The sequence below is a fragment of the Bufo bufo genome, chromosome 4 (genome assembly GCF_905171765.1).
Source record: "Bufo bufo chromosome 4, aBufBuf1.1, whole genome shotgun sequence".
Taxonomy (NCBI): domain Eukaryota; kingdom Metazoa; phylum Chordata; class Amphibia; order Anura; family Bufonidae; genus Bufo; species Bufo bufo.
The window spans coordinates 595,014,739-595,040,237 of record NC_053392.1 but is presented as its reverse complement, the minus strand read 5'-3'; the positions used below and the strand labels follow the sequence as shown (position 1 = coordinate 595,040,237).

The 25,499-nt window shown below is 45.3% G+C and overlaps 1 protein-coding gene across 1 annotated transcript; it reads right to left on the bottom strand.

Annotated features, from left to right (window-relative positions):
- Window positions 1–10,663: 10,663 nt before the first annotated feature.
- LOC120999326 lies at window positions 10,664–23,543 on the bottom strand. Its single transcript, XM_040430194.1, has 5 exons — window positions 23,079–23,543; window positions 21,733–21,883; window positions 20,742–21,331; window positions 14,411–14,502; window positions 10,664–10,744 (listed from the first exon to the last, which is right to left on the bottom strand). The coding sequence occupies exons 1-5, from the start codon at window positions 23,269–23,271 to the stop codon at window positions 10,664–10,666; spliced, it is 1,107 nt and encodes a 368-aa protein (XP_040286128.1). The 5' UTR covers window positions 23,272–23,543.
- Between the last annotated feature and the right edge of the window lie 1,956 nt (window positions 23,544–25,499).

Below are 25,499 nucleotides of genomic sequence, written 5' to 3'. Positions count from 1 at the left end.
CTGGCATCTCGTGGCTCATAGTTCCTGCACCTTTTGCATGCTCTCCAGAGCACTTGTCACTAGTGATGAGCGAATTTCTCAAAAATTTGATTCGGCTGGTTCGCCGAATCTTCCGAAAAGATTCGATTCGATCCGAATTTATTTGTGGCGAATCGTGTTAAAAAAAACAGCTATTTCCCGGCTGCAGAGAACCTGTATAGTGGTGTAGAACACTGTCCCTTGCAGTAACACACATAGGGAGTCTGCTGTGGTGAAACAATACTGTGAGTCAGTATGAAACACACATGACAGGCGTTGCTCTTAGAATCACTACACACTTCACTTATTTGGGCAGTTATGGGGCCAAAACTGACCAAATAACTCAAGTGTGAACTCAGCCTTACAGGTCAATGTTAGCGCAAGGTATAAAGAACCGTGCAGAGGCCCAAGATCCTACTATAGTGTTAAAGAGTGCACTCCTTTTACACCATTGTCAGCTGATTCCACATAGATGTCTACAGAACCTGTTCTATTAAACGCTTATACAAGTACAGCCCCCCGACAGAGTGGAGAGGGTGTCAGCAGTAAGTTTGTGTTGACATCACTGATTGTTTTGCCCTTCCTCTGATCCGTCAGAACAATAACCCCCAAAAAATGGATCCTGTCAGTTGAGCCTTCACTCGGTTAGGATTTGATCAGTAATCCATCAGTATTGCTAAAGCTAAAAAAAACAGGAGTGGATCCAAAACAGTGATGACACGTGAATGGAATATTTGCATGTATTCTGTGTTTTGTACCCTCTCTTGCTTTTGGCTATCAAATCATAAACCAATTCTGATGGGACCATACAGGCCTTACAGCTGCTACATAGACAGGATCCATCTTGCGTCTCATTTTTCCTTCCTTTTCACAGTTCAGAAGGGTCAAATAAATGATGATGTCAACAAGGCCAAACAGGAACACTAGTGGCCCAGTCACAGAGTGGGGAGGGAGGGAACAGCATGAGAAGTCCACGGAGTGGCCCAATGACATTGTGGTGAGGTGGCAGCAGCATGAGGAGACCACGGAGTGGCCCAGTAACAGTGTTGAGGTAGCAGCAGCATGAGGAGACCACAGAGTGGTGATGTGGCAGCAGCATAAGGAGACCACAGAGTGGTGATTTGGCAGCAGCATGAGGAGACCACAGAGTGGCACAATGACAGAGTGTGGAGGAGGCAGCGGCATGAGGAGGCCACAGACTGGCAAGGTGACATAGTGTGGAGGTGGCAGTAGCAGCAGCATGAGGAGGCCACAGAGTGGCCCAGAGACACAATTGTGAGTTGTCAGCAGCATGAGGAGACCACAGTGTGGGCCAGAGACAGAGTTGAGGGTTGGCAGCATCATGAGGAGACTACAGAGTGGCAAGGTGACATAGTGTGGAGGTGGCAGCAGCAGAATGAGGAGGCCACAGAGCGGCCCAGACACAGTTGTGAGTTGGCAGCAGCATGAGGAGACCACAGAGTGGTGATGTGGCAGCAGCATGAGGAGACCACAGAGTGACCCAGAGACAGAGTTGTGAGTTGGCAGCAGCATGAGGAGACCACAGAGTGGTGATGTGACAGCAGCATGAGGAGACCCCAAAGTGGCAATGTGACAGTGTGGAGGTGGCAGCAGCATGAGGAGAGCACAGAGTGGCCCAGTGACATAGTGTTGAGGTAGCAGCAGCATGAGGAGACCACAGAGTAGTGATGTTGCAGCAGCATGAGGAGACCACAGAGTGGTGATGTGGCAGCAGCAACATGAGGTGACCACAAAGTGGTGATGTGGCGGCGGCAGCAGCATGAGGAGACCACAGAGTGCTGATGTGGCAGCAGAATGAGGAGACCACAGAGTGATGATGTGGCAGCAGCATGAGGAGACCACAGAGTCGTGATGTTGCAACAGCATGAGGAGACCACAGAGTGGTGAAGTGGCAGCAGCATGAGGAGACCACAGAGTGGTGATGTGGCAACAGCATGAGGAGACCACAGAGTGGCCCATAGACAGAGTTGTGAGTTGGCAGCAGCATAAGGAGACCACAGAGTGGCAAGGTGACATAGTGTGGAGGTGGCAGCAGCATGAGACCTCAGAGTGGCACAATGACATAGTGTGGAAGTGGGTGGAATTAACAGTACCCGCTGATGGTGAGTGTAAGAAGGAGCACTTGGCATCAGATGTGTGGCAGCATCAGAATGGTAGCTTAGGCAGGTACCCAGAAGAAACCGGTCTCTTTTGTCAAGGTTTGGGTGAAGCAGCATGGATGATCTAATCTGATGCATCAGGCATTGGTGGGTGGAAATCTTGGCTGATCCACACCTGATTCATCTTGACAAAGGTCAGTCTCTCCACATTTTGGGTGGACAGGCGAGTTCTCCTTGGGGTAACTATGGCCCCTGCAGCACTAAACACCCGCTCTGATGCAACACTACTGGCTGGGCAGGGCAAACTTGGCCAGTTGCGGCCACAAATTTAGTTTGGCTGCCCAGTAGTCCAGCGTATCTTCAATGTGGGGTGGCAGTGTGCTGTCCAAGTATGCCACCACCTGCTGGTTCAGGTTCTGCTCCAGGTCTAGCTGCTGCTGCTGGTGAGTAGTTTCTTCACTAGGCGGGCGAAGAAAGCTGCTCATCAGACATTCTAGATTTAAGCTGCTGCTGATGGAGCTGGTACTGCTACCCCCCCCTTCCCCTGCCACAGCAGCCATGGCAGTGGAACAAGAGCGCAGAGGGCCCCCTGTTCAGACCTGCGAGAGGATGGACAATGGCGCAGATAGGCAGTGGCCAACTGACTACATAGGATGTCTCTATAGTAGTTCAGTTTGTCCTCCCTCTCAGCAGGTGTAAAAAAGGCCCCTATTTTGGACCGGTCCAACAAGGTGGAGAGCCAGAAGTCATCCCTCTGCCGAATGGTGACAATTTGGCTGTCACTACCCAAGCAAGTGAGCATGCAGCGCGCCATTTGCTCAAGTGACTCGGAGGGACTCCCTGCCTCCATCTCCATTGCATACTGCCACGGTGTGCCTGGGTCATCTGCCTCGTCTTCCTCATCTCCCTCTTGCTCCTCTGGCTGCTCCTGCTCCTCCTCTCCTGTCACCTGTGTAGAAAAACCACCCATTTCACTACACATTGCTTGTGCTCCAATGTCCTCCTCCTCCAGTTTAGCCCCCACAGGGCTCATGTGGCCGTGAGATGTAGGCGCCACATCTCCAGTACCCTGACCAGCCAGATTTACCAGCATCTGTTCCAGGATATGAAGCAGTGGAATGACGTTGTTCATCCAGTAGTCTTGGCGACTGACATAACATGGCATCCTCAAAGTGCCTGAGCAAACGGCAGGTGTCATGAATGAGCTGCCAGTGGCTGACATCAAAGTTACACAGGGGAGTACTCCTGTCCGCTTGGGTCATCAAGAAATTGTTTATGGCCTTTCTCTGATCATATAGTCGGTCCAACATATGGAGGGTGGAATTTCAACGGGTGTAAACGTCGCATATCAGCCTATGTTGGGGGGACACTGTTCTGCCGCTGCAGCTCAAGAAGGGTTTGCTTGGCGGTGTAAGAGTGGCTGAAGTACATGCAAAGTTTACTGGCCATTTTTAGGATGTCTTGCAGATGGGTGGAAGACTTCAGGAACTGCTTGACAACCAGATTGAACACGTTCGCCATGCAGGGCGCATGGCTCAGCCCTCCTTTACGCAGCACTGACACCATGTTCTTCCCATTGTCGGTTACAATGTTACCGATTTTGAGTTGTCGCGGAGAAAGCCAGGATTCAATTTCTTGATGAAGGACAAGGAGAAGTTCCTCCCCTGTGTGACTCTGTTCGCCCAGGCAAACGAGCAGTGGCGTCGCCAAGCAAGGGGGGGCCAGAGGGGGCCACGGCCCCCCTACATCACGCTGTGACCCCCCATCTGAAATGCCCCCCTAACTGAGAAGCGGCTGCAGGGCACACAGAGATGAGCGCTTCCATTGCGCTAATCTCCATAGTCATCTCCTCAGGACAGCGATACAGATGCCTGTACTAGTGCAGCGGGGCAGGGGAGGGAGAGCCGTGTCCCTTCCCCTTCCTCTGATAGGCTGCAGGCACTAGGCCGGCAGCCTATCAGAGGCCGGCGCAGGCAGCGCGATGACGTCATTGCGCCACCTGAGCCATACAGCAAGGGGACACAGGCCTGCATTACATCGCTGACATAGAGGTATTAGTGTTTTTTTTTTTTATATATGTAAAATTGTTTTACAGGCACATTAGGGGGGCTCTTGTTACTGGCACATTGGGGGGGGCACATGATGAGGGGGGCTCTTACTGGCACATTTGGGGCTCTTGTTACTGGCACATGGAGGGGCTCTTGTTACTGGCACATGATGGGGGGCTCCTATTACTGGCACATGGGGGCTCTTGTTACTGGCACATAGGGGGGGCTCTTGTTACTGGCACATGGGGGGCTCTTGTTACTGGCACATGATGGGGGGGCTCTTGTTACTGGCAAATGATGGGGGGGCTCTTATTACTGGCACATGGGGGGCTTTTATTACTGGCACATGGGGGGCCCTTGTTACTGGCACATGGGGGGCTCTTGTTACTGGCACATGATGGGGGGCTCTTATTACTGGCACATGGGGGGGCTCTTGTTACTGGCACATGGGGGGGGGGCTCTTGTTACTGGCACATGGGGGGGGGGCTCTTGTTACTGGCACATAAGAGGGCTCTTGTTACTGGCACATAAGGGGGCTCTGGTTACTGGCACATGGGGGGGCTCTTGTTACTGGCACATGATGGGGGGCTCTTGTTACTGGCACATGATGGGGGGCTCTTGTTACTGGCACATGATGGGGGGCTCTTATTACTGGCACATGATGGGGGGCTTATTACTGGCACATGATGGGGGGCTTATTACTGGCACATGATGGGGGTGCTCTTGTTAGTGGCACATGATGGGGGGGGGCTCTTGTTACTGGCACATTGGGGGGGCTCTTATTATTGGAACATTGGGGGGCTCTTATTACTGGCACGTGATGGGGGCTCTTATTACTGGCACGTGATAGGGGGGCTCTTGTTACGTGCACGTGATGGGGGGGGCTCTTATTACTGGCACATTGGGGGGGGCTCTTATTACTGGCATGTGATTGGGGGCACTTATTACTGCCACATTATTGGGGGCACTTAATACTGCCACATTATTGGCACTTATTCCATAACAGTATCATCCACAGATCCCCCTCCCTAAAACAGTGTCATCCACAGGCAACTAGGACATGTTGAAATCTGAGTTGTTTTTTTTTTAAACCACAGACACAGGACTTTTCTTCTCTGTTGCGGTGGGGCAAGCTAACGTAGCGGCAGATGATTTGTCTAGGGGTAACCTGTCACACTTCTTTCAGGTCACTCCACAGGCAGACCGCACACCGGCAGCGCCCGCTATGAATTTGACCGCGCAGCTGCAGTGGAAAAGGACAGAGGAGGGGGGTAAAAGGGCGGGCAGAGGCGCACGGAGGGCGGGGTTATGAGCCGTTGAGGAGGTGCTGCCTGGGGCTCGGAGGATTGAGACGCCGCCCTGGGCACTTGAGAGGGCTCATTAACATAATGTTCAAAGTTCATTTTTGGCTAAAAGAAAAGTCCGTTTTCCACAACAAAGGTACCGTTTTTAAGTTCTGGGTGGCACATATAACACTATTTGATCAGTCTAATATGCCCAAATGTGGTGACAGACTCCCTTTAAAACATCCCAATCTACCATCATTGTTTTCAGCACATCCTATCAGAATGTTACGCTGGGGTATACAGAAAGGCTCTGCTGTCACCCGTCCTTCCCGGCAGCCATTTACGGGGAAGATGTTCAGGTCCTTATCTGATATGTTGCCAGGATATCCTTTTGGCGAATATACTAGCTTACTGATAAAGACAACCATGTATCTGGCTTTCTATGGCTTCCTCAGACCAGGCGAATTCACCTGCGCTTCGAGGTGTAAAAATTATATGAGGAAGAGTCAGCTCTCTTGGGACGGGTCATGCTACATCCTTGCGCTAACTTCCACAAAGACAACACACCCAGGACAGCTGACTGAAGTTAAATACTTTCCTACTGGTAACAAATGGTGTCCTGTGAGAACCATTCGAGAGTGGTTACAGTTTATTAAGGAAACCCCGGGTGAGGCACCTCTGCTTCGGTTAGGTTCTGCTCCTTTTAGTTGCACAAACTTCCTCAAATTCATACGTATTCTGTTGAGGAACATTGGTGTCGACCCCAGCTCGATCACTGGGCATTCTATGCGCATTGGAGCGGCCTCCGCCGCATCTAAGCACAAGGTCCCGGTACATGTAATTAAGAAGTTAGGCAGGTGGAAGTCGGCTTGTTAAGCCCTATATATACCAAACCCGCAGGTGAAATGTCTAGTGCCTTCAGTAATCTAGTTTGTAATTGTAATAAACATATAACATTTAAGCTATGTTTGTGATTTTTGGCCCCTTTAGCCTACCTCGTACAGCAGTCTCGGCACACCTCTACTGCTTTTGAAGTAGGTAGGTCGGTAGGTCTCCACACACTAGACGACCCGAATACAAATGATTCACTTTGGAAAGTTCACATTGCCTGAGAAAGGCTTTCAGGTTGGGCCGAACACATCGCGTCACTTATGGGTGAATAAAGATACCACTTTTTATTGCTTCTTTGGAGTCCTGCTCTATTTTTTATTATTCATTTGGGTAAGCTTTTTCCCTTTGAGCTAGCACCCACCTTTTCCCTTTTGGTTGTTGCTGCAATACTTTTACCTCATATACATGGGTGTAGGAAGCGGGGGGGGATGGATCCCCCCAGGAAATAATGCGGGAGGGACAGGTATGGTAAAAAAAAAAACAGCGGGGCAATGTGTGCGCGGCGGCGGGGCACTGAGATGAGCGCTTCCATTGTGGAAGCGCTCATCTCCATAGTGATCTGTTTGTATCGCCGTCCTCAAGACAGCGATACAAACAGACGGCTGTGCGGAGGAGGCAGGGGAGAGGTGTGTCCCCTTTCCTGTTCCTCTGATAGGCTGCAGGCACTAGTCCGGCAGCCTATTCAGAGGCCTGCCAAGGCCCTTTCAGTCTTTATCAAGCCTTGATAAAGACTGCAATGAGCAGTTGAAACGTTGCAAGAGGGGAATAAAGCGGGTCTTTTCACTTTTTATATTGGAGTGCTGCCTCTTTTTTGGAGAACAACTATATATATATATATATACAGTTGCAAGAAAAAGTATGTGAACCCTTTCTTGTATGATTATATGGATTTCTGCACAAATTGGTCATTAATGTGATTTGATCTTCATCTAAGTCACAACAATAGACAATCACAGGCTGCATAACTAATACACACAAAGAATTAAATGTTACCATGTTTTTATTGAAAACACCATGTAAACATTCACAGTGAGGTGGAAAAAGTATGTGAACCCTTGGATTTATAACTTCAACCAAACGTTTCTGGAGTTGCCAGATCAGACGTGCACAACGGTCAGGAGTAATTCTTGACCATTCCTCTTTCACAGAACTGTTTTCAGTTCAGCAATATTCTTGGATGTCGGTGTGAATCGATTTCTTGAGGTCATGCCACAGCATCTCAATCGGGTTTGAGGTCAGGACTCTGACTGCGGCCACTCCAGAAGGCGTATTTTCTTCTGTTTAAGCCATTCTGTTGTTGATTTACTTCTATGCTTTGGGTCGTTGTCCTGTTGCAACACCCATTCTTCTGTTGAGCTTCAGCTGGTGGACAGATGGCTTTAAGTTCCCTGCAAAATGTCTTGATAAACTTGGGAATTCATCTTTCCTTCGATGATCGCAATCCGTCCAGGCCCTGAATGCAGCAAAGCAGCCCCAAACCATGATGCTCCCACCACCATACTTCACATTGGGGATGAGGTTTTGATCTTGTTGTGCTGTGCCTCTTTTTCTCCACACATAGTGTTGTGTGTTTCTTCCAAACAACTCAACTTTGGTTTCATCTGTCCACAGAATATTTTGCCAGTACTGCTGTGGACCATCCAGGTGCTCCTTGTGCAACTGTAAACGTGCAGCAATGTTATTTTTGAGACAGCAGTGCTTCCTCTGTGGTATCCTCCATGAAATCCATTCTTGTTTAGTGTTTTACGTATCATAGATTCGCTAACGGGGATGTTAGCATATGCCAGAGACTTTTGTAAGTCTTTAGTTGACACTCTAGGCTTTCTTTTTCACCTCATTGAGCAGTCTGTGCTGTGCTTTTGCAGTTATCTTTACAGGACGGGCACTGCTAGAGAGAGTATCCGCAGTGCTGAACTTTCTCTATTTATAGACAATTTGTCTTACCGTGGACTGATGAACAGCAAGGGTTTTGGAGATACTTTTATAACCCTTTCCAGCTTTATGCAAGTCAACAATTCTTAATCACAGGTCTTCTGAGAGCTCTTTTGTGCGAGGCATCATTCACATCAGGCAATGCTTCTTGTGTAAAGCAAACCCAGAACTGGTGTGTGTTTTTTATAGGGCAGGGCAGCTGTAATCAACACCTCCAATCTCATCTCATTGATTGGACTCCAGTTGGCTGACAGCTCACTCCAATTAGATCTTGGAGATGTCATTAGTCTAGGGGGTTCACATACTTTTTCCACCTGCACTGTGAATGTTTACATGGTGTGTTCAATAAAAACATGGTAACATTTAATTCTTTGTGTATTATTAGTTTAAGCAGACTGTGATTGTCTATTGTTGTGACTTAGATGAAGATCAGATCACATTTTATGACCAATTTGTGCAGAAATCCATATCATTCCAAAGGGTTCACATACTTTTTCTTGCAACTGTATATATATACAGGGAGTGCAGAATTATTAGGCAAGTTGTATTTTTGAGGATTAATTTTATTATTGAACAACAACCATGTTCTCAATGAACCCAAAAAACTCATTAATATCAAAGCTGAATATTTTTGGAAGTAGTTTTTAGTTTGTTTTTAGTTTTAGCTATTTTAGGGGGATATCTGTGTGTGCAGGTGACTATTACTGTGCATAATTATTAGGCAACTTAACAAAAAACAAATATATACCCATTTCAATTATTTATGTTTACCAGTGAAACCAATATAACATCTCAACATTTACAAATATACATTTCTGACATTCAAAAACAAAACAAAAACAAATCAGTGACCAATATAGCCACCTTTCTTTGCAAGGACACTCAAAAGCCTGCCATCCATGGATTCTGTCAGTGTTTTGATCTGTTCACCATCAACATTGCGTGCAGCAGCAACCACAGCCTCCCAGACACTGTTCAGAGAGGTGTACTGTTTTCCCTCCTTGTAAATCTCACATTTGATGATGGACCAAAGGTTCTCAATGGGGTTCAGATCAGGTGAACAAGGAGGCCATGTCATTAGATTTTCTTCTTTTATACCCTTTCTTGCCAGCCACGCTGTGGAGTACTTGGACGCGTGTGATGGAGCATTGTCCTGCATGAAAATCATGTTTTTCTTGAAGGATGCAGACTTCTTCCTGTACCACTGCTTGAAGAAGGTGTCTTCCAGAAACTGGCAGTAGGACTGGGAGTTGAGCTTGACTCCATCCTCAACCCGAAAAGGCCCCACAAGCTCATCTTTGATGATACCAGCCCAAACCAGTACTCCACCTCCACCTTGCTGGCGTCTGAGTCGGACTGGAGCTCTCTGCCCTTTACCAATCCAGCCACGGGCCCATCCATCTGGCCCATCAAGACTCACTCTCATTTCATCAGTCCATAAAACCTTAGAAAAATCAGTCTTGAGATATTTCTTGGCCCAGTCTTGACGTTTCAGCGTGTGTGTCTTGTTCAGTGGTGGTCGTCTTTCAGCCTTTCTTACCTTGGCCATGTCTCTGAGTATTGCACACCTTGTGCTTTTGGGCACTCCAGTGATGTTGCAGCTCTGAAATATGGCCAAACTGGTGGCAAGTGGCATCTTGGCAGCTGCACGCTTGACTTTTCTCAGTTCATGGGCAGTTATTTTGCGCCTTGGTTTTTCCACACGCTTCTTGCGACCCTGTTGACTATTTTGAATGAAACGCTTGATTGTTTGATGATCACGCTTCAGAAGCTTTGCAATTTTAAGAGTGCTGCATCCCTCTGCAAGATATCTCACTATTTTTGACTTTTCTGAGCCTGTCAAGTCCTTCTTTTGACCCATTTTGCCAAAGGAAAGGAAGTTGCCTAATAATTATGCACACCTAATATAGGGTGTTGATGTCATTAGACCACACCCCTTCTCATTACAGAGATGCACATCACCTAATATGCTTAATTGGTAGTAGGCTTTCGAGCCTATACAGCTTGGAGTAAGACAACATGCATAAAGAGGATGATGTGGTCAAAATACTCATTTGCCTAATAATTCTGCACTTCCTGTATATATATATACACACACTGTATATAATTGTAGTAACCCCTGCACTGCCGGGCTATATATATTATTATGTCCACTTCTTACTTTCGACGTTGGCAGTACATATCTCACAAAGGAAGACTCGTGTGCTGATCTTGATTGTTGGGTATATGAGGCGTGTGATCGGCTGCCTGCACACATATCCCTCTTTGCTGTCTGATGAAATTGCCCAATTTACACCGTAGTTTTCACACAGTGGACGGCACTTGGTGGCAAAAGAGAAGGACCCTCACACATATTAGATACACATGCTTATGAATCTGCAGGGATGGTGACGATGACATCATGGATCAAACTTGTCAACCATACAGACACAACATGGACGTTCTTGTACTAAATAATCCAAAATGAGCAAATTATGTATCTAAAAATAAAAGGGGGAGATTTTTCAAATAGGTGTAAGGTAGAACTGGCTTAGTATCCCATTGCAGCCAATCAGAGTTCACTTTTTCTTTTCCAAAGGAGCTGTGAAAAATAAAGGGTGGAATCTGATTGGCTGCTATGGGCTACTAAACCAGTTCTGCTTTACAGCAGTTTGATAAATGTCCCCCAATAGCTTTTTTTATTTTATTTTTTATTCTAAATTTTGTTATTATCAGTCTAACGACAAGCAAGATGAGTTTGAGGAAGAAATATATTTTGATTCGGACTCTGATTACATTCCAAAAGGGGGGTACTTACATTTTTCTATCCTTTATTTGTAAGGTAAAGATCAATTTTGACTGAATTATTATTCTAAACTTTTTTTAGCCAGGTACTCCCTCCCAAGAAGAACCGGATGAAGAAGACATGGCCGTTAGTGAAACAAATACTACGACTATTCTTCCTACTATTGTGAGCATTTTATTAGTTATTAAAGGGGTTCTGAATTTATTTTAAACTGATGACTTGTCCTCTGGAGAGATCATCAGCATATGATTGGCGAGGGTCCGACACCCGGGACCCCCGCCGATCAGCTGTGTGAGAAGGCAGTGGAGCTCCTGGAGCGCTGCTGACTTCTCGCTGCTTCCCTCAGGCCCAGTGATGTCACGACCAGTATCACTGGCCTGGCCGGGGCTAAGCTCCATTCAAGTGAACAGAGCTTAAACGCACCCAGGCCAGAGATACTGGTCGTGACATCACTGGGCCTGAGGGAAACAGCGAGAAGTCAGCGGCGCTCCTGGAGCACTACTGCCTTCTCACACAGCTGATCAGCGGGGGTCCCGGGTGTCGGACCCTCGCCGATCATATGCTGATGATCTATCCGGAGGACAAGTCATCAGTTTAAAAAAAATGCATAATGTCTTGAGTCATGAAAATTAGGATTATGAAACTGGCTGACTTGTTGCATTTGCTCTTTGCAGCTGGAGGCATCTGTGTTAGGGGGAGTTCGCACTTGCGTTATGGCATTCCGTTATAGTTTCAGTTTATAACGGAATATCCAGACATAATGCAATATGTAAGCTTTACTAGGCATTCTGTTTTGATTCGTCAACAAGCATAACGAATCCTTCTGGTTTCCAATATGCAGAACGGAAAACAAAGTCCTGTCGACAGGAAACCAGACGGATCCTTTATGCTTGGCCATAGTCTTCTATTATGACGGATCAAAACAAAATGCCGTTTTGATTTCCGTCTTATGTATTCCGTTATTTTCCATTATAACCATGTTATAACGTAAAGCCAAAACGGAATGCATAACGGTGATGTGAACAAGTCCTTAGGCTGCTTTCAAATCAGCATTTGCTCCTATAATGGCGCACAAGAACAGATGGATTCAGCACATAACTGAGTAAAATAGACCCCACAGACTGTAATGGGTTCCTTTAGATTTCAGTTCAAGTTAAGTATTTTATAGTCGAGACAAAAGTACTGCATTCTGGACTTTTGTCTCCAAAATACTGCCCTGAAAAGAAACCTAACGGATCCTATTACAGTCTGTGGGCTCTATTTTACTCAGTTATGTGCTGAATCCATCTGTTCTTGTGCTCCATTATAGGAGCAGAAGAAAGGAAAGGCGAACGCTGATGTTAAAACAGCCTTATTGCCTGCTTCATATGTGCCAGGATGTTTTTTAGAAAAGTCATATATCAATATGTGTCAATCCACCTCTATAAACACTTTTATCGTTAGAGTAAGGGCTCTTTCACACTTGCGTTCTTTTCTTCCGGCATAGAGTTCCGTCGTCGGTGCTCTATGCCGGAAGAATCCTGATCAGGATTATCCTAATGCATTCTGAATGGAGAGAAATCCGTTCAGGATGCATCAGGATGTCTTCAGTTCCGGTACGTAACGTTTGTTGGCCGGAGAAAATACCGCAGCATGCTGCGCTTTTTGCTCCGGCCAAAAATCCAGAACACTTGCCGCAAGGCCGGATCCGGAATTAATGCCCATTGGAAGGCATTGATCCGGATCCGGCCTTAAGCTAAACGTCGTTTCGGCGCATTGCCGGAGCCGACATTTAGCTTTTTCTGAATGGTTACCATGGCTGCCGGGACGCTAAAGTCCTGACAGCCATGGTAAAGTGTAGCGGGGAGCGGGGGAGCAGTATACTTACCGTCCGTGCGGCTCCCGGGGCTCTTCAGAGTGACGTCAGAGCGCCCCAAGCGCATGGATCACGTGATCGCATGGACACGTCATCCATGCGCATGGGGCGCTCTGACGTCATTCTGGAGCGCCCCGGGAGCCGCACGGACTGTAAGTATACAGCTCCCCCGCTCCCCGCTCCTACTATGGCAACCAGGACTTTAATAGCGTCCTGGGTGCCATAGTAACACTGAAAGCATTTGGAAGACGGTTCCGTCTTCAAATGCTTTCAGTACACTTGCGTTTTTCCGGATCCGGCGGGCACCTCCGGCAACGGAAGTGCATGCCGGATCCCAACAACGCAAGTGTGAAAGAGGCCTCACATCTAGAGACTCATCTATATCAGCAAATTACTTGACCCCCAATGTTGGCATTGCATGGCACAGTGGGTCTAAGTGAAGAGGGCAGGTGCCTCCCGAGATGAATCTCCTGTGCACCTTTTGTTCATAGAGGCTGATTAGCACATTTTTAAATATTACATTTATCAAAAATGCAGCCCACATGTGAAATGTGAATAACACAGAGGCCTTTCACTGAACAGAGGACTCCAGTTTCAGGAGCACAAATTTGAATAAAGATCCCTTTTCCCTTTATCTATTCTCTCTGTATTATTCTTTAGGTTTCCAAGCTCTCCTGGATAGATTAAAAAGTATGGTATCGAGGAAAACCCCTAAACCCTTGGTGCTTCATGAATGACCCTCAGTGGGGTCCAGACAAAGATAGACCACGCCCACTTGAAGACACTGAAGGAGATTGAAGGAACCTCAGTGGGTGTCAGTGTGTGGAAACTGCAAGCAAATGAGTTCCTTGGAGAAAGCAGATTCTTAAGCCAGCACCCCGAATGACCCAACAAGAATTTGAAAGAATTGAAAACACGTAAGACTAAATTTTGTATGATTCTAAGATAAATATCGCGCACATGCCTTCTGGCCTCTTTCCACCATGGGCGTTGGCGATTGGGGCCGGATGCGTTCAGGGAAAAATGGTGCGATTTTTGACACTAAAACAAGTCAGTTTTCACTGTGATTGCGTTCAGGGTTTGCGTTTTTCCGCGCGGGTGACATGCGGATTTTTCCGCGCGTGAAAAAAAACGCAACCATCCTTTTGAGTCACATGTTCATTATCCAGACATATAAATACCCCCCAGCATGCTCTTCTTTTTGGGAAGCTCCATTTTGTGGTAATAGAAGCCTGTTGTGTGTTGATTTTGTTCCTTAGCAGGATGTCCTGCTTTCTCCTTATCATATACTGACCATGTTGCTTTGCACTGGCTGGTATCCCGTTGCTTTGGGGAGCGGGAGAGAAAGTATTGAGGAGAACCGCAGAGGAAGAGAATGTGGGTTCATCCGATTATGGCGCAGAGGGCTAGTAAAGGTCAGTTTGCCAGCCTGTATTCCGACCTTTGTGCGCACCCTGACAAATTTTTTGCCTTACCTGCCGAATGTCCATTTCAACCTTTGATCGGCTTTTGGCGGAGTTGAGGCCTGGGTTGACCTTCATGGACACCAACATGCAGCGTTGTGTTTCTGCAGAGGAACGGCTCATAATAACTCTCCGGTAGGTAAAATAGTGTGTAGTTATAAAGACATAAAACTGAATATTGTGGATTATAGATGATGTTTTCAGTGCGTGCCTCAGCCCCCGGCAAAAACTAGTGCAAGCACACTTTTTGGGGGCGTACACAGATCACATACCCCTTCAAGTTGAATGGTCTGGATCTGTCTGCAGCATGCGCATGGATGCTGCCATGCATTTGGGGCCGCAAATAGCGGTCCCCCACTGCACATAACGGCAGCACAAGTTCGTGTGCCTGAGCCCTAAAAGAGAGTATGGTTACATGGTTTTCATACTTATGTTATTTTTTCTGTTTCCCTACAGATTTTTGTCCACGGTGAATTCTTTTTCGTCACTCCACTTCGAGTTTCGCATGGGGACCTCAACCATAGCTGGCATAGTAAGGGGAACCTGTGCCACTATTTGGTTGCGGCTGCCGTGCTGCCCACAACCCAACAAGGCAGCAGTGGCTAAATATTGCAAAGGGCTTCCTGGAGAGGGCACAATTTCCCAACTGTATTGTGCCCTTGACGGGAAGCACATTACGGGTGAAGAAGCCACCAAACTCAGGGTCCCGTTTCTATAATTATAAGCAGTTTTTTCTCTTGTAGTTTTGTTGTCCTTGGTGACACAAACTACAGGTTTATAATTGTAGATAACGGGGCCTATGGAGTTCGGCAGATGCTCGCATCTTCCGGGCTTCCAGAATGAGTCGGTGGCTTCAGACCAAACCAACTGGACATTCCCCAGCCAGCTCCTCTTCCTGGATCCTCTGGAACCACCTGCACCCTTTGTCGTAGTTGGCGATGAGGGGTTAGCACTCTCTCAAACCTCATGCGTCTTTTCCCCAGGCGAGGATTGGATACGAAAAGGCAAACCTTCAATTATCACCTAAGCCGTGGCCGAAGATATGTGGAAGTGTGCCTTCGGGATCTTAGCCAGCAAATGGCGTATCTTTCTTTCTGCCATCCAGATGGCCCCGGAAAATGTAAACACAGTCATCAAAGCATGTGTAGTCCTCCATAATTACATTCGTTATATATGAGGCTACTCAGGATGAAGATACCCAAGCCTTTACAGCACAAGACCATGGAGAGCCTCTCAACTCGGAAGAGCTGGTTCAGCAGGACTGAGGTGAGGGATTATTTGCAGATTATTTTTCTTCTCCAGCTGGTTCTTTTCCTTTTACTTCCCGCCAATCTTCCCGCAGTGATACCTAAATTTATTTTGAATTTCACTCAGATGACTATATTAGAGTGGATACATCCTGGATGGATATTTTTTTTAGTTAGTTTGTTCATATTTTTGAAGTTAGGGACTCGCAAGACATATGAGGACCCTTTGACGTGGGGTTGCGAGCTTACATATTTGGCAGACATCCGGGGGGAGATTTATAAGAATGTGCGAAATATACCAATAGCTGTATATTCTATTGATATTTCTCCACAATATGTTTATTATAAATGTCTGTGAAATATGGACTAATACCTCATTAATAGGAACCGAGCAATGTGATGTGTTATATATTAGCAAAATCATCAATAACGTAATTTGTGGTTAAGGGAAACACAAATAAACAAACATGACCAAGTACACCACACTATGCTCAAATCTAGTGAAGAGTGTGAAAGGTGACCTCCAATCCAGGCGGGAGCCTCGCCATGACAGGTGACAGTATGAGCAAGTCCTCATGTATGTAAACTCATACGCTGGAACCTATTCCCTGCTCTACTGTCCCAAGGCCAAATATAGAGAGCAGGGGATGAAATATCCCTTACTTTTCACCGTGAAGGGCCCATCGTCTCCTGAGACCGCGGCAAAACACACAACTAGGAAAATCAGGAGAACTTAGCTTGAGATGAGCGGGGCGCACAGGATACCCAAACAACCATCATTGGACTGCGATAAGGTAATTTTGCTGAGCTAAGTACACCCTGAGAGGCGAAAGGAAGTGGGCCTCTTCACAGACCCAAGCACCATCTGTGTAGAGGTGTGATCCCCCCCACAACCACCAGAAAATAAACACCGAAACACCTGTCAGATGCACTTCACGTGTCTCTAGTCCAGTGTTGGAAAAAGTGTGGCTCTACAGCTGTGGCTAAAATACAACTCCAACCATTCCCTGCTGTAGGCTGATAGCTGTGTAGATAACCAACAAAGCAACACTGAGAACTATTAAGCTAAAAAGGTATATTTTTATTAGACATATGGTTAAAAACATAGACAAAGAGATGACAGACAAGTGCAAAATAGTGCAGTACAATCCCGGGAGAGTTAATTCAGTATAATAGAGTAATAAGGTAAGCGACCCAAAAAATATATATATATATAAATGCCTGTATATAAGAGGACTCCTATACAAGAGCTACACTTGAAAAAAGTCCACAGTGCAAATAAATGCATTCAGTATGAAAGTGCAAGTGCGTATATCAGTTGTGACTAGGGGACATAAGGTATAAATCCTCAAGTGTGGCTCTTTCCAAAAGTGCAATTGTATCTATACCGCTATAAGTAACAAGCGGTAAAGTGCAAGTGCAATATAGGAGATAAGAGGTGAATAGCAAGACCATGTATGGTACAAAAAAAGGCAAAGGGCCGCAACAATGATAGTGAAACATGCGGTCCAAACAAAGCAAGGTCACATACCGTTATGGAAGTAACAAGTCCACAGGAAGACTGCACACCCCGACGCGCGTTTCGATTTGAAACCTTCCTCTGGGGGTACAGACTTCCCACTGGAGAGCTGATACTTGAATACCCATGCCGCCAATCCAAAACCCGTTAGGGGATCATGTGATATCCGGGAGACTAATTAGTCGGGAACGCAGGTCAACTGCGCAGAGGCCAATTGCGCTAGTATAGCTGCGTCCTTTGACCAAAGGACCTTTCATGACGTCAAACGCATCATGATCCCACGAGATGTTCGAGAGCCGCGTAGTGGCCAATCACGCAGGCGGCGAAGTCAGGGGGATGGATTATACGGTCATACATGCTGGTCACATGGTCTCCCAGGGTTCGACCCACCAGAAGAACGGAGGTAAATATCGTAAGTAATAAACAGATAAATAAATATATATACATTAGTGTTATAAATATCCACAAAGTGCATAGTGCATGTTCTGTTGGATAATAGTTAATTAATCGCTAAACTAAAGTGTTAATAAGAGACCCGAGGGTCATAGGTAAATATATATCTAAACATATACAATAATATACAGGAATAAAAGTGCATAGTGCATGAGGCCTGGGGCCTGAAACAGTGATACAGGAAAAAAGGGAAGGGGGGGGGAATGACTGCACATGGAATAGATTGGGTCACGGCCACAGGACCTCCCAAACATACCGGGACCCACGATAAGGTCTCAAGCAGAGGGAGGTCGTGTGGCAGGGAGTCAAAGAATTCCAGAGGGCGATCTGCAGTCACGGGGTCTCCCAATGATGCGGCGGCCAAAACAACCAAAAGTGTAGGCCACCCCAGCAGAGGGGGACCGCGCGACGGAGTGAAGGGTGAAAATATTAAAAGAACACTAAAAAGTCGCGGGATCACCAAATGGTGCGGCGGCCGTTAAGGGGATGCCCACCAGATGGGATCGCGCGACCAAAAGCTTCCAATAAGTGAATGGTGACTATGAAGGGGGCAGGTTGAGTCACGGCCACAGGATCTCCAAGAATGCCGAGACCAAATTAGAGGACTCAGGCAGAGGGAGGGTGTGTGACAGGGAGTCACGAAACCCAAAGGTGGAACACGGTCATTGGGGTCTCCCAATGGTGCGGCGGCCGGGATAAAAAGGAGGGGCCACCACAACAGAGGGGGACCGCATGACGAGTGTGAATGAAGGTGAAAGTGAAATTGAAGTTAAATGAGTCGCAGCCACAGGGTCTCCAAAAAGAACATGTGGTAGCCTAAACTAGGACACCCACAAAAGGGGACCGTGTGGCGGAGAGTCACAACCACGTAAGTGAAATAACCTACTACATGCAATTGTAGCATGATGCATCACAAGGAGATAAAAGTGAGTGAATAAAAAACAAAACAAATTGAAATTGGATGTGAATAGTTAATACTTGGTAAAATACAGGAAAAACACCAATATATATATTACATGATGAGATGAACAAAGATACAAAAAATATACATGTAAACCCATAAAGGGAGTGGAGAAAGTGACACTGATGTTTCAGTCTTCAAATTGAATCTTCAATAAGTATAGATAGTCCATGTCCAAAGACATCTATGAGGAGGGAGAAGCAAGTATATTAGCCTAAGTATGGAAAGGACAGCATTAATATCAGAACTCTCCAGTGGGAAAGTATGCAAACACTATATAGACATAGAAAGATAATAAAAAGCTTTAAGGGTAAATAACTGTTAAAAAATGTATAAGTCTACATATTCACTGTAGGAAGGGGGCATAAGACAGGGCATCATTGAGGCCTTTAGGTTGTATCGTGTCCAGGGTCCAGATCCACTTTGTTTCTAATTGTGCCAGACGTTTCATCAGGTTGCCACCGCGCATACCCAAATCAATATGGTCTATCCCACAAACCTTCAAAAGGGAGGGGTCACTGTCATGGAACTTTTTAAAGTGTCTTGCGATAGGCTTCAAATCGTCCACATCGGTGGAATCATTTGATTTCAGGATGTCCCGAACATGTTCGCGGACTCGTACCTTCAATTCCCTACTAGTCAGTCCCACATAAATTTTTGGACATGGGCAGGTGGCATGGTAAATTACCCCTTTAGTTACGCATGAGATGTGATGCGTGATCTTATATGTTTTGGTCTGCGTGGAGTTCATAAACTCAGTGGTCCTCACGATATTGTCGCAGGCCACACATTTCCCGCAGGGGAAGCAACCCCATTTTGGTCCTTTTGACCCAAAAATTGTGCCCTGTGCCTGGGGGGCGTAATAGGATCTCACCAGGTGATCTCCTAAAGTTTTCGCCCTCCTAGGCACAACAGATGGATGTGTGGGTAATATTTTTTCCAAAATTGGGTCTGCCCTCAAAATGGGCCAGAATCTCTCCAGGATTCCTCGCATGTGTTGCCATTGTGAATGATACGGAGTGATGTATCTTACCGTATCAGTTGTTTCCTTCTTTATTTTGGGATAGATGAGGTCTTGTCTTGCCAAATGTTTGGCCCGATTGTACGCTCTCTTTACTGATCTTTTACTGTAGCCTCTCTCCAGGAAACGTTGGCACAAGATGTCTGACTGGATCTCAAAATCCTCGTCGGTGGAACAAACTCTCCTGATCCTGATAAATTGACCAGTTGGTATGGCTTTAATTGTCTGTGGAGAATGGGAAGATGACGCATGTAAGAGTGCATTCACAGCGGTTTCTTTTCTGTAGATGTTAGTTTGTAAGTAGCCTGATGATCACTTTTAATTAAAACGTCCAAAACTCAATTTGTTTGATGTTATATTTATAAGTCAAATGAATATTGTACTTATTCTCATTGAGATTTTCCATAAAGGACCCCAAGGCTTCAGAAGTGCCTTGCCAAATAAAGAAAACATCGTCGATGTACCGGGCCCAAAAAATGACCCGGTCCATCGATAGCTGTGTAGGCAGTCTTGGCAGGCTGGGAGTTGGAGTTCTCCAACAGCTGGAGAGCCGCACTTTGCCCATCCCTGCTCACTGCTATCTGATATTCTCTGTGATGTCCCAGGAGACTATGTTTTTTTGTCTAGTAGGAGTATTGTGGCTACTGTACTACATATTATTAATGTAATGTTGAAATAAAAGTGTGTACATTGTAGTACATGATATTTTAATGACGGACATGTATTCTGAAGATGTTGATTAAAGAACGTATTTGGCTTTGTGTACTTGAAATAAAGGGTATAGTTATTTAAATACTGTAAAACACATTCCAATACATCCATAGTGTACATTGTGTGTGTAATGTATGATAATAAAAAGTATCCCGAGGGAGATGTGGAATGAGTCTGTAAACAATAACGTTAAATAATAAAGTGTTCATTAAGAAAAAGCAGACAAGTAAATGACCAAAATAAACGTGTTTAATAAAGATTATCTGTTTCACCTTTATATTTTTTGCTGATAGGACCTCCTGTCCTGTGCAACATAACTAAATAAAATACACAAAAAAAAATTATAACTGAACAAAACGTGTGGGCGAGGATGTGCTGTGGGCCATGGTAAGTGGCATGTGAGGAGGGACCTGGCTGTGGCGCTGGCATACTCTGTGAAGATGAGGGGCCCGGTTGCTGGTTAGCGGCCTCTCCACTGTATGTAGGCCCATAATGCTGAGGTGGGGGGCCATAGTGTTGCCCTTGAGGAGGGTATTGGGATGGCTGTGGGTACATTTGCGGAGGTGACCTTGGCACAGGCCCACTGGTGTTGCCATATATCCGCCAGTACTCACAGGCCCTAAAAAGATCCGAAGGATCATTAGGAGGAGTGGCTGCCTCCAGAGCAATACTGATTACCGATTGGATACGAAAGTATCGTTCTGGAGGCAGATTCCGAAAGTGGATGGCCAGACTCCTTGCGTAGAGGTCAAAAGTGTCCTCATGGCGAGCACGATTGAGGTACTCAAGCACCTGCAGGTTTACTGAGGTGTCCACAGGCTGGGCTGGTCTCTTTCGGCGTGTGTGGCCTGCCAATGCTGCTTCAACTTCCACAGGAGGGGGAGCAGTCGCTTGGGACGCACTGGATGCTCTCCCTTCTTCAACATCAGTAGGAGGTGTCGAGGATGGCCCTTCTGCCTCACAGGCACTGGAGTGCTGCTCCAAAGGCTCCTCCACGTCCTCCTCAAGGTTGTCCTCCGTTCTATTAAAAAAGGTGGAAAAACATTAGTGGACAGTTATCAAATGGGTGTCATGTGTTTCTCGGACATTCCTCCGTTAATTTATCCAAAATCCAAAACTAACTAAATAAAAGAATGATACTGGTTGCTATTGGCAACTAAAGCCAGCTATACTTGACACAATTTGAAAGAATCCACACCATTATATGAAAAATACATTTAGCACTTTTGGATACAATCTGCACAAAAAATATATAGGCGCATACACATGACAGACGGGATATTATTACATAATATTTCTTATACACCAAGCCCACATCAAAATTGCATTGAAGGCTCAAATTATAGTTAGCTTATATATACGTAACATCATATTATTCACATTACTATAACATCATTTGTAGATTATGAAAATATTACTTACGGACGCAAATCCATTATGGCACGCAGGAACATAAGCTGCTCCTTATACATACATGGCCGCTTCTTTGAGAGGCCAGACCCACTGCGGCTATGTACCATTTCCTTGCGGCACTGGTCTCTGCAGCTCCGCCATCGGTTTTTCAACTCTTCAACTGAAATGTGAAAATATAAGAAAAAAATATTAACATTCTCTGTACTGTTTGACATGTACTAGGACACATACTACAGGATACCACATGTACTAGGACACATACTACAGGATACCACATGTACTAGGCCACATACTACAGGATACCACATGTACTAGGACACATACTACAGGATACCACATGTACTAGGCCACATACTACAGGATACCAACATGTACTAGGACACATACTACAGGATACCACATGTACTAGGCCACATACTACAGGATACCACATGTACTAGGCCCACATACTACAGGATACCACATGTACTAGGCCACATACTACAGGATACCACATGTACTAGGCCACATACTACAGGATACCACATGTACTAGGACACATACTACAGGATACCACATGTACTAGGACACATACTACAGGATACCACATGTACTAGGCCACATACTACAGGATACCACATGTACTAGGACACATACTACAGGATACCACATGTACTAGGCCACATACTACAGGATACCACATGTACTAGGACACATACTACAGGATACCACATGTACTAGGCCACATACTACAGGATACCACATGTACTAGGCCACATACTACAGGATACCACATGTACTAGGCCACATACTACAGGATACCACATGTACTAGGCCACATACTACAGGATACCACATGTACTAGGCCACATACTACAGGATACCACATGTACTAGGCCACATACTACAGGATACCACATGTACTAGGACACATACTACAGGATACCACATGTACTAGGCCACATACTACAGGATACCACATGTACTAGGGACACATACTACAGGATACCACATGTACTAGGCCACATACTACAGGATACCACATGTACTAGGCCACATACTACAGGATACCACATGTACTAGGCCACATACTACAGGATACCACATGTACTAGGCCACATACTACAGGATACCACATGTACTAGGCCACATACTACAGGATACCACATGTACTAGGACACATACTTTAGGATACCACATGTACTAGGCCACATACTACAGGATACCACATGTACTAGGTCACATACTACAGGATACCACATGTACTAGGCCACATACTACAGGATACCACATGTACTAGGACACATACTACAGGATACCACATGTACTAGGACACATACTACAGGATACCACATTAGATTACAATTTGAACTTACATAAAGCATGACGATTCTTTTCGGACGTCTTGCCCCACACATTTGAAAAAAGCTCCTGCGTAACCTCCTGCCAGGCAGCTTCCTTTTTGTAGCGGTCGTGGTACTCCACGGAGCGTGTGTCCCAAATGCAGGGCCTCTCCTGCACCAGGATAATCATTCGCTCCACATCAAGTGGTCTGGGGATTTTCGGCATGGTAGACAAAATAGAACTGCAGGGGCTGGGATAAATGTTTGGATCTGCTCCAGACTTGAAAAACGCTCAGCAGATCCTTGAAAAAGCCAACTTCCTGGGTCATGTGACAGCCCAGTTGCTAAGTTACATCCTTTTAAATTGAAACGCAACGCAACGCAATACATCCGCATGCACTGCGTGTTTCACGCAGCCCCATTCACTTCTATGGGGCCTGCATTGTGTGAAAAACACAGAATATAGAACATGCTGCGATTTTCACGCAACGCAGAAGTGATGCGTGAAAAACAACGCTCATGTACACAGCCCCATAGAAATGAATGGGTCCGGATTCAGTGCGGATGCAATGCGTTCACGTCACGCATTGCACCCGTGTGGAAAACTCGCTCGTGTGAAAGAGGCCTCTCCCTTCTTTCTACTGCTGCTTTGCCATAGACATAGCAGCAGCGGGCAGGAAGAGAGACGGGATATGTGTCTGAGATGGGCATGCTATCGTAAGTTTACCAACCTAGTTTATGGTTTTCTTGGAAAGGGTCACTGCATTCCTGTGCCTTCTTGTGTCGTTTCGAAGATAAGAGAATTGTACCCGAACCACGAGGGGAACTATACAGGATTCAGATGATACTCAGAGTACGCAACTGGTGACCTGCAAACTCATCTGAATTTCTAACTGTTCAAAAAGTGGAGTATCAGCATGAGAGGTTCCCAGTAAATCAATACAAAACTGATTTTATTCCCTGTTGTCCTTTTTTTTACTTTTTTGTTAAACTTACAAAATAAAGATAATAAAGTAATATGACTGTGATTGAATTATTTCATTATGCAAATGAAAAGCAAAGAGTAATAATAAAATAAGTACAATGCAGTATAACTTTAATAGTGTCAGACATTTCTGTCAATTTGAACAGTAACATGAATACTGGAGAAACTAATAAATCACAACAGTTATTAATAAATTGAAATTCTTCAATAATAGTCTAAAGTTTTTTTCCCTGTAAGTATTTTCTGAACGCCTTAATGTTGCCTTATCATTTAGTTTTTGTTTGGTTTAGACACGGATGCTATATTTGCTGGGAGGTCCAGTCTAGCTGACCTCTATGTTGGGACAGTTTCTTCACGAACTATTCTCATCACTTCTTCTATTATTTCTGTCATAAATTCTTGACTTGTTGGCGCATATAGAGCTTTAATGATCCACAATTTTCTTGCCTTTGAAAACCCAAGTCGAGTTTTATCACTGCAAGAGATCTTTTAACATTGTGATCTAAGGCTGCCATCTGTGAACATGCCAACATCCCATCATAAAAATAATGAATGCGCTTGGGTCGGTACTTGAGGCATACACTATGGTAGGTTTCGAGTTCACCAGTGTGACAGAAGTAGTTCATTTGTTTTATGGCCCGAATAAAGTTTTTGTTCTCAACAATGGCCTGAAGTGTATTAAAGGTAGGAGATTTTGGGAAAAGCCATTTTGTTTTTTCGTCAGTTTGTGGGACTATTGGAGGATGTACACATGAGTTGTAGGAGTCGGGACTACACCACTCATGTACATTCACGACATGTTGCAGTAATGATTTCCATTTTGTTACTAGTTGCTCTCCATCCCCACCGTAGGTGGTTTTTAATTGGTTGCACCCAATTCACCAAAATTGTACTTTCTTTTTTTTACCTTACTTCCAATAGACTTTGCCATGTGCCACACATCAAATTGGTGTTTAACTGATTTATATTTGTCTCGCATTATTTTACGAATTGAAATGTGCCTATCAGTGGCAATTATGTTGATATCAACTCCACTGTTAATCAAATAGTCCACATTTTTTTCAAAGGCAATTTTTTCTAGAGACACTGAGTGGAGGAACTATCTGCTCTACAGAAAAAGAAACTATTTTCTGCCCATCCCCTATCAAACACAATGTTTTATTTTTCAACTCCTCTAGGACTGCAGTTTGTTCTTTTTGCCACTGTATATCAATAGCAGGAAACAGATATCTCCTTTGATTTTTGAAAAAAGTCGTTTGTCCAACGCATCGCAGCTTCAAAATATCAAAGAATAGTCTCGTCTTCTGAAAACTCAATCCACTTAAAAGGACAGCAGATGCGATTAAAACGTTCCCTAATGGCTGCTTTTTATGTTTAGGTTGTGAATTCCAAAGTTTTAATTCATGTCCATTAGAACATTTGACTTCTATAGAAACCATACTCCCAGTGTAACGCTTCTTGAACACCAT

What these genes read in the sequence shown, in the direction of transcription:
- LOC120999326 (XM_040430194.1), bottom strand. Translation starts at nt 23,271, where the DNA reads ATGCCGAAAATCCCCAGACCACTTGATGTGGAGCGAATGATTATCCTG. An exon ending in AAAGAATCGTCATGCTTTAT is followed by an intron (nt 21,884 to 23,078) that starts GTAAGTTCAAAT and finishes TTCACATTTCAG; the next exon opens with TTGAAGAGTTGAAAAACCGA. An exon ending in GCCATAATGGATTTGCGTCC is followed by an intron (nt 21,332 to 21,732) that starts GTAAGTAATATT and finishes CTTTTTTAATAG; the next exon opens with AACGGAGGACAACCTTGAGG.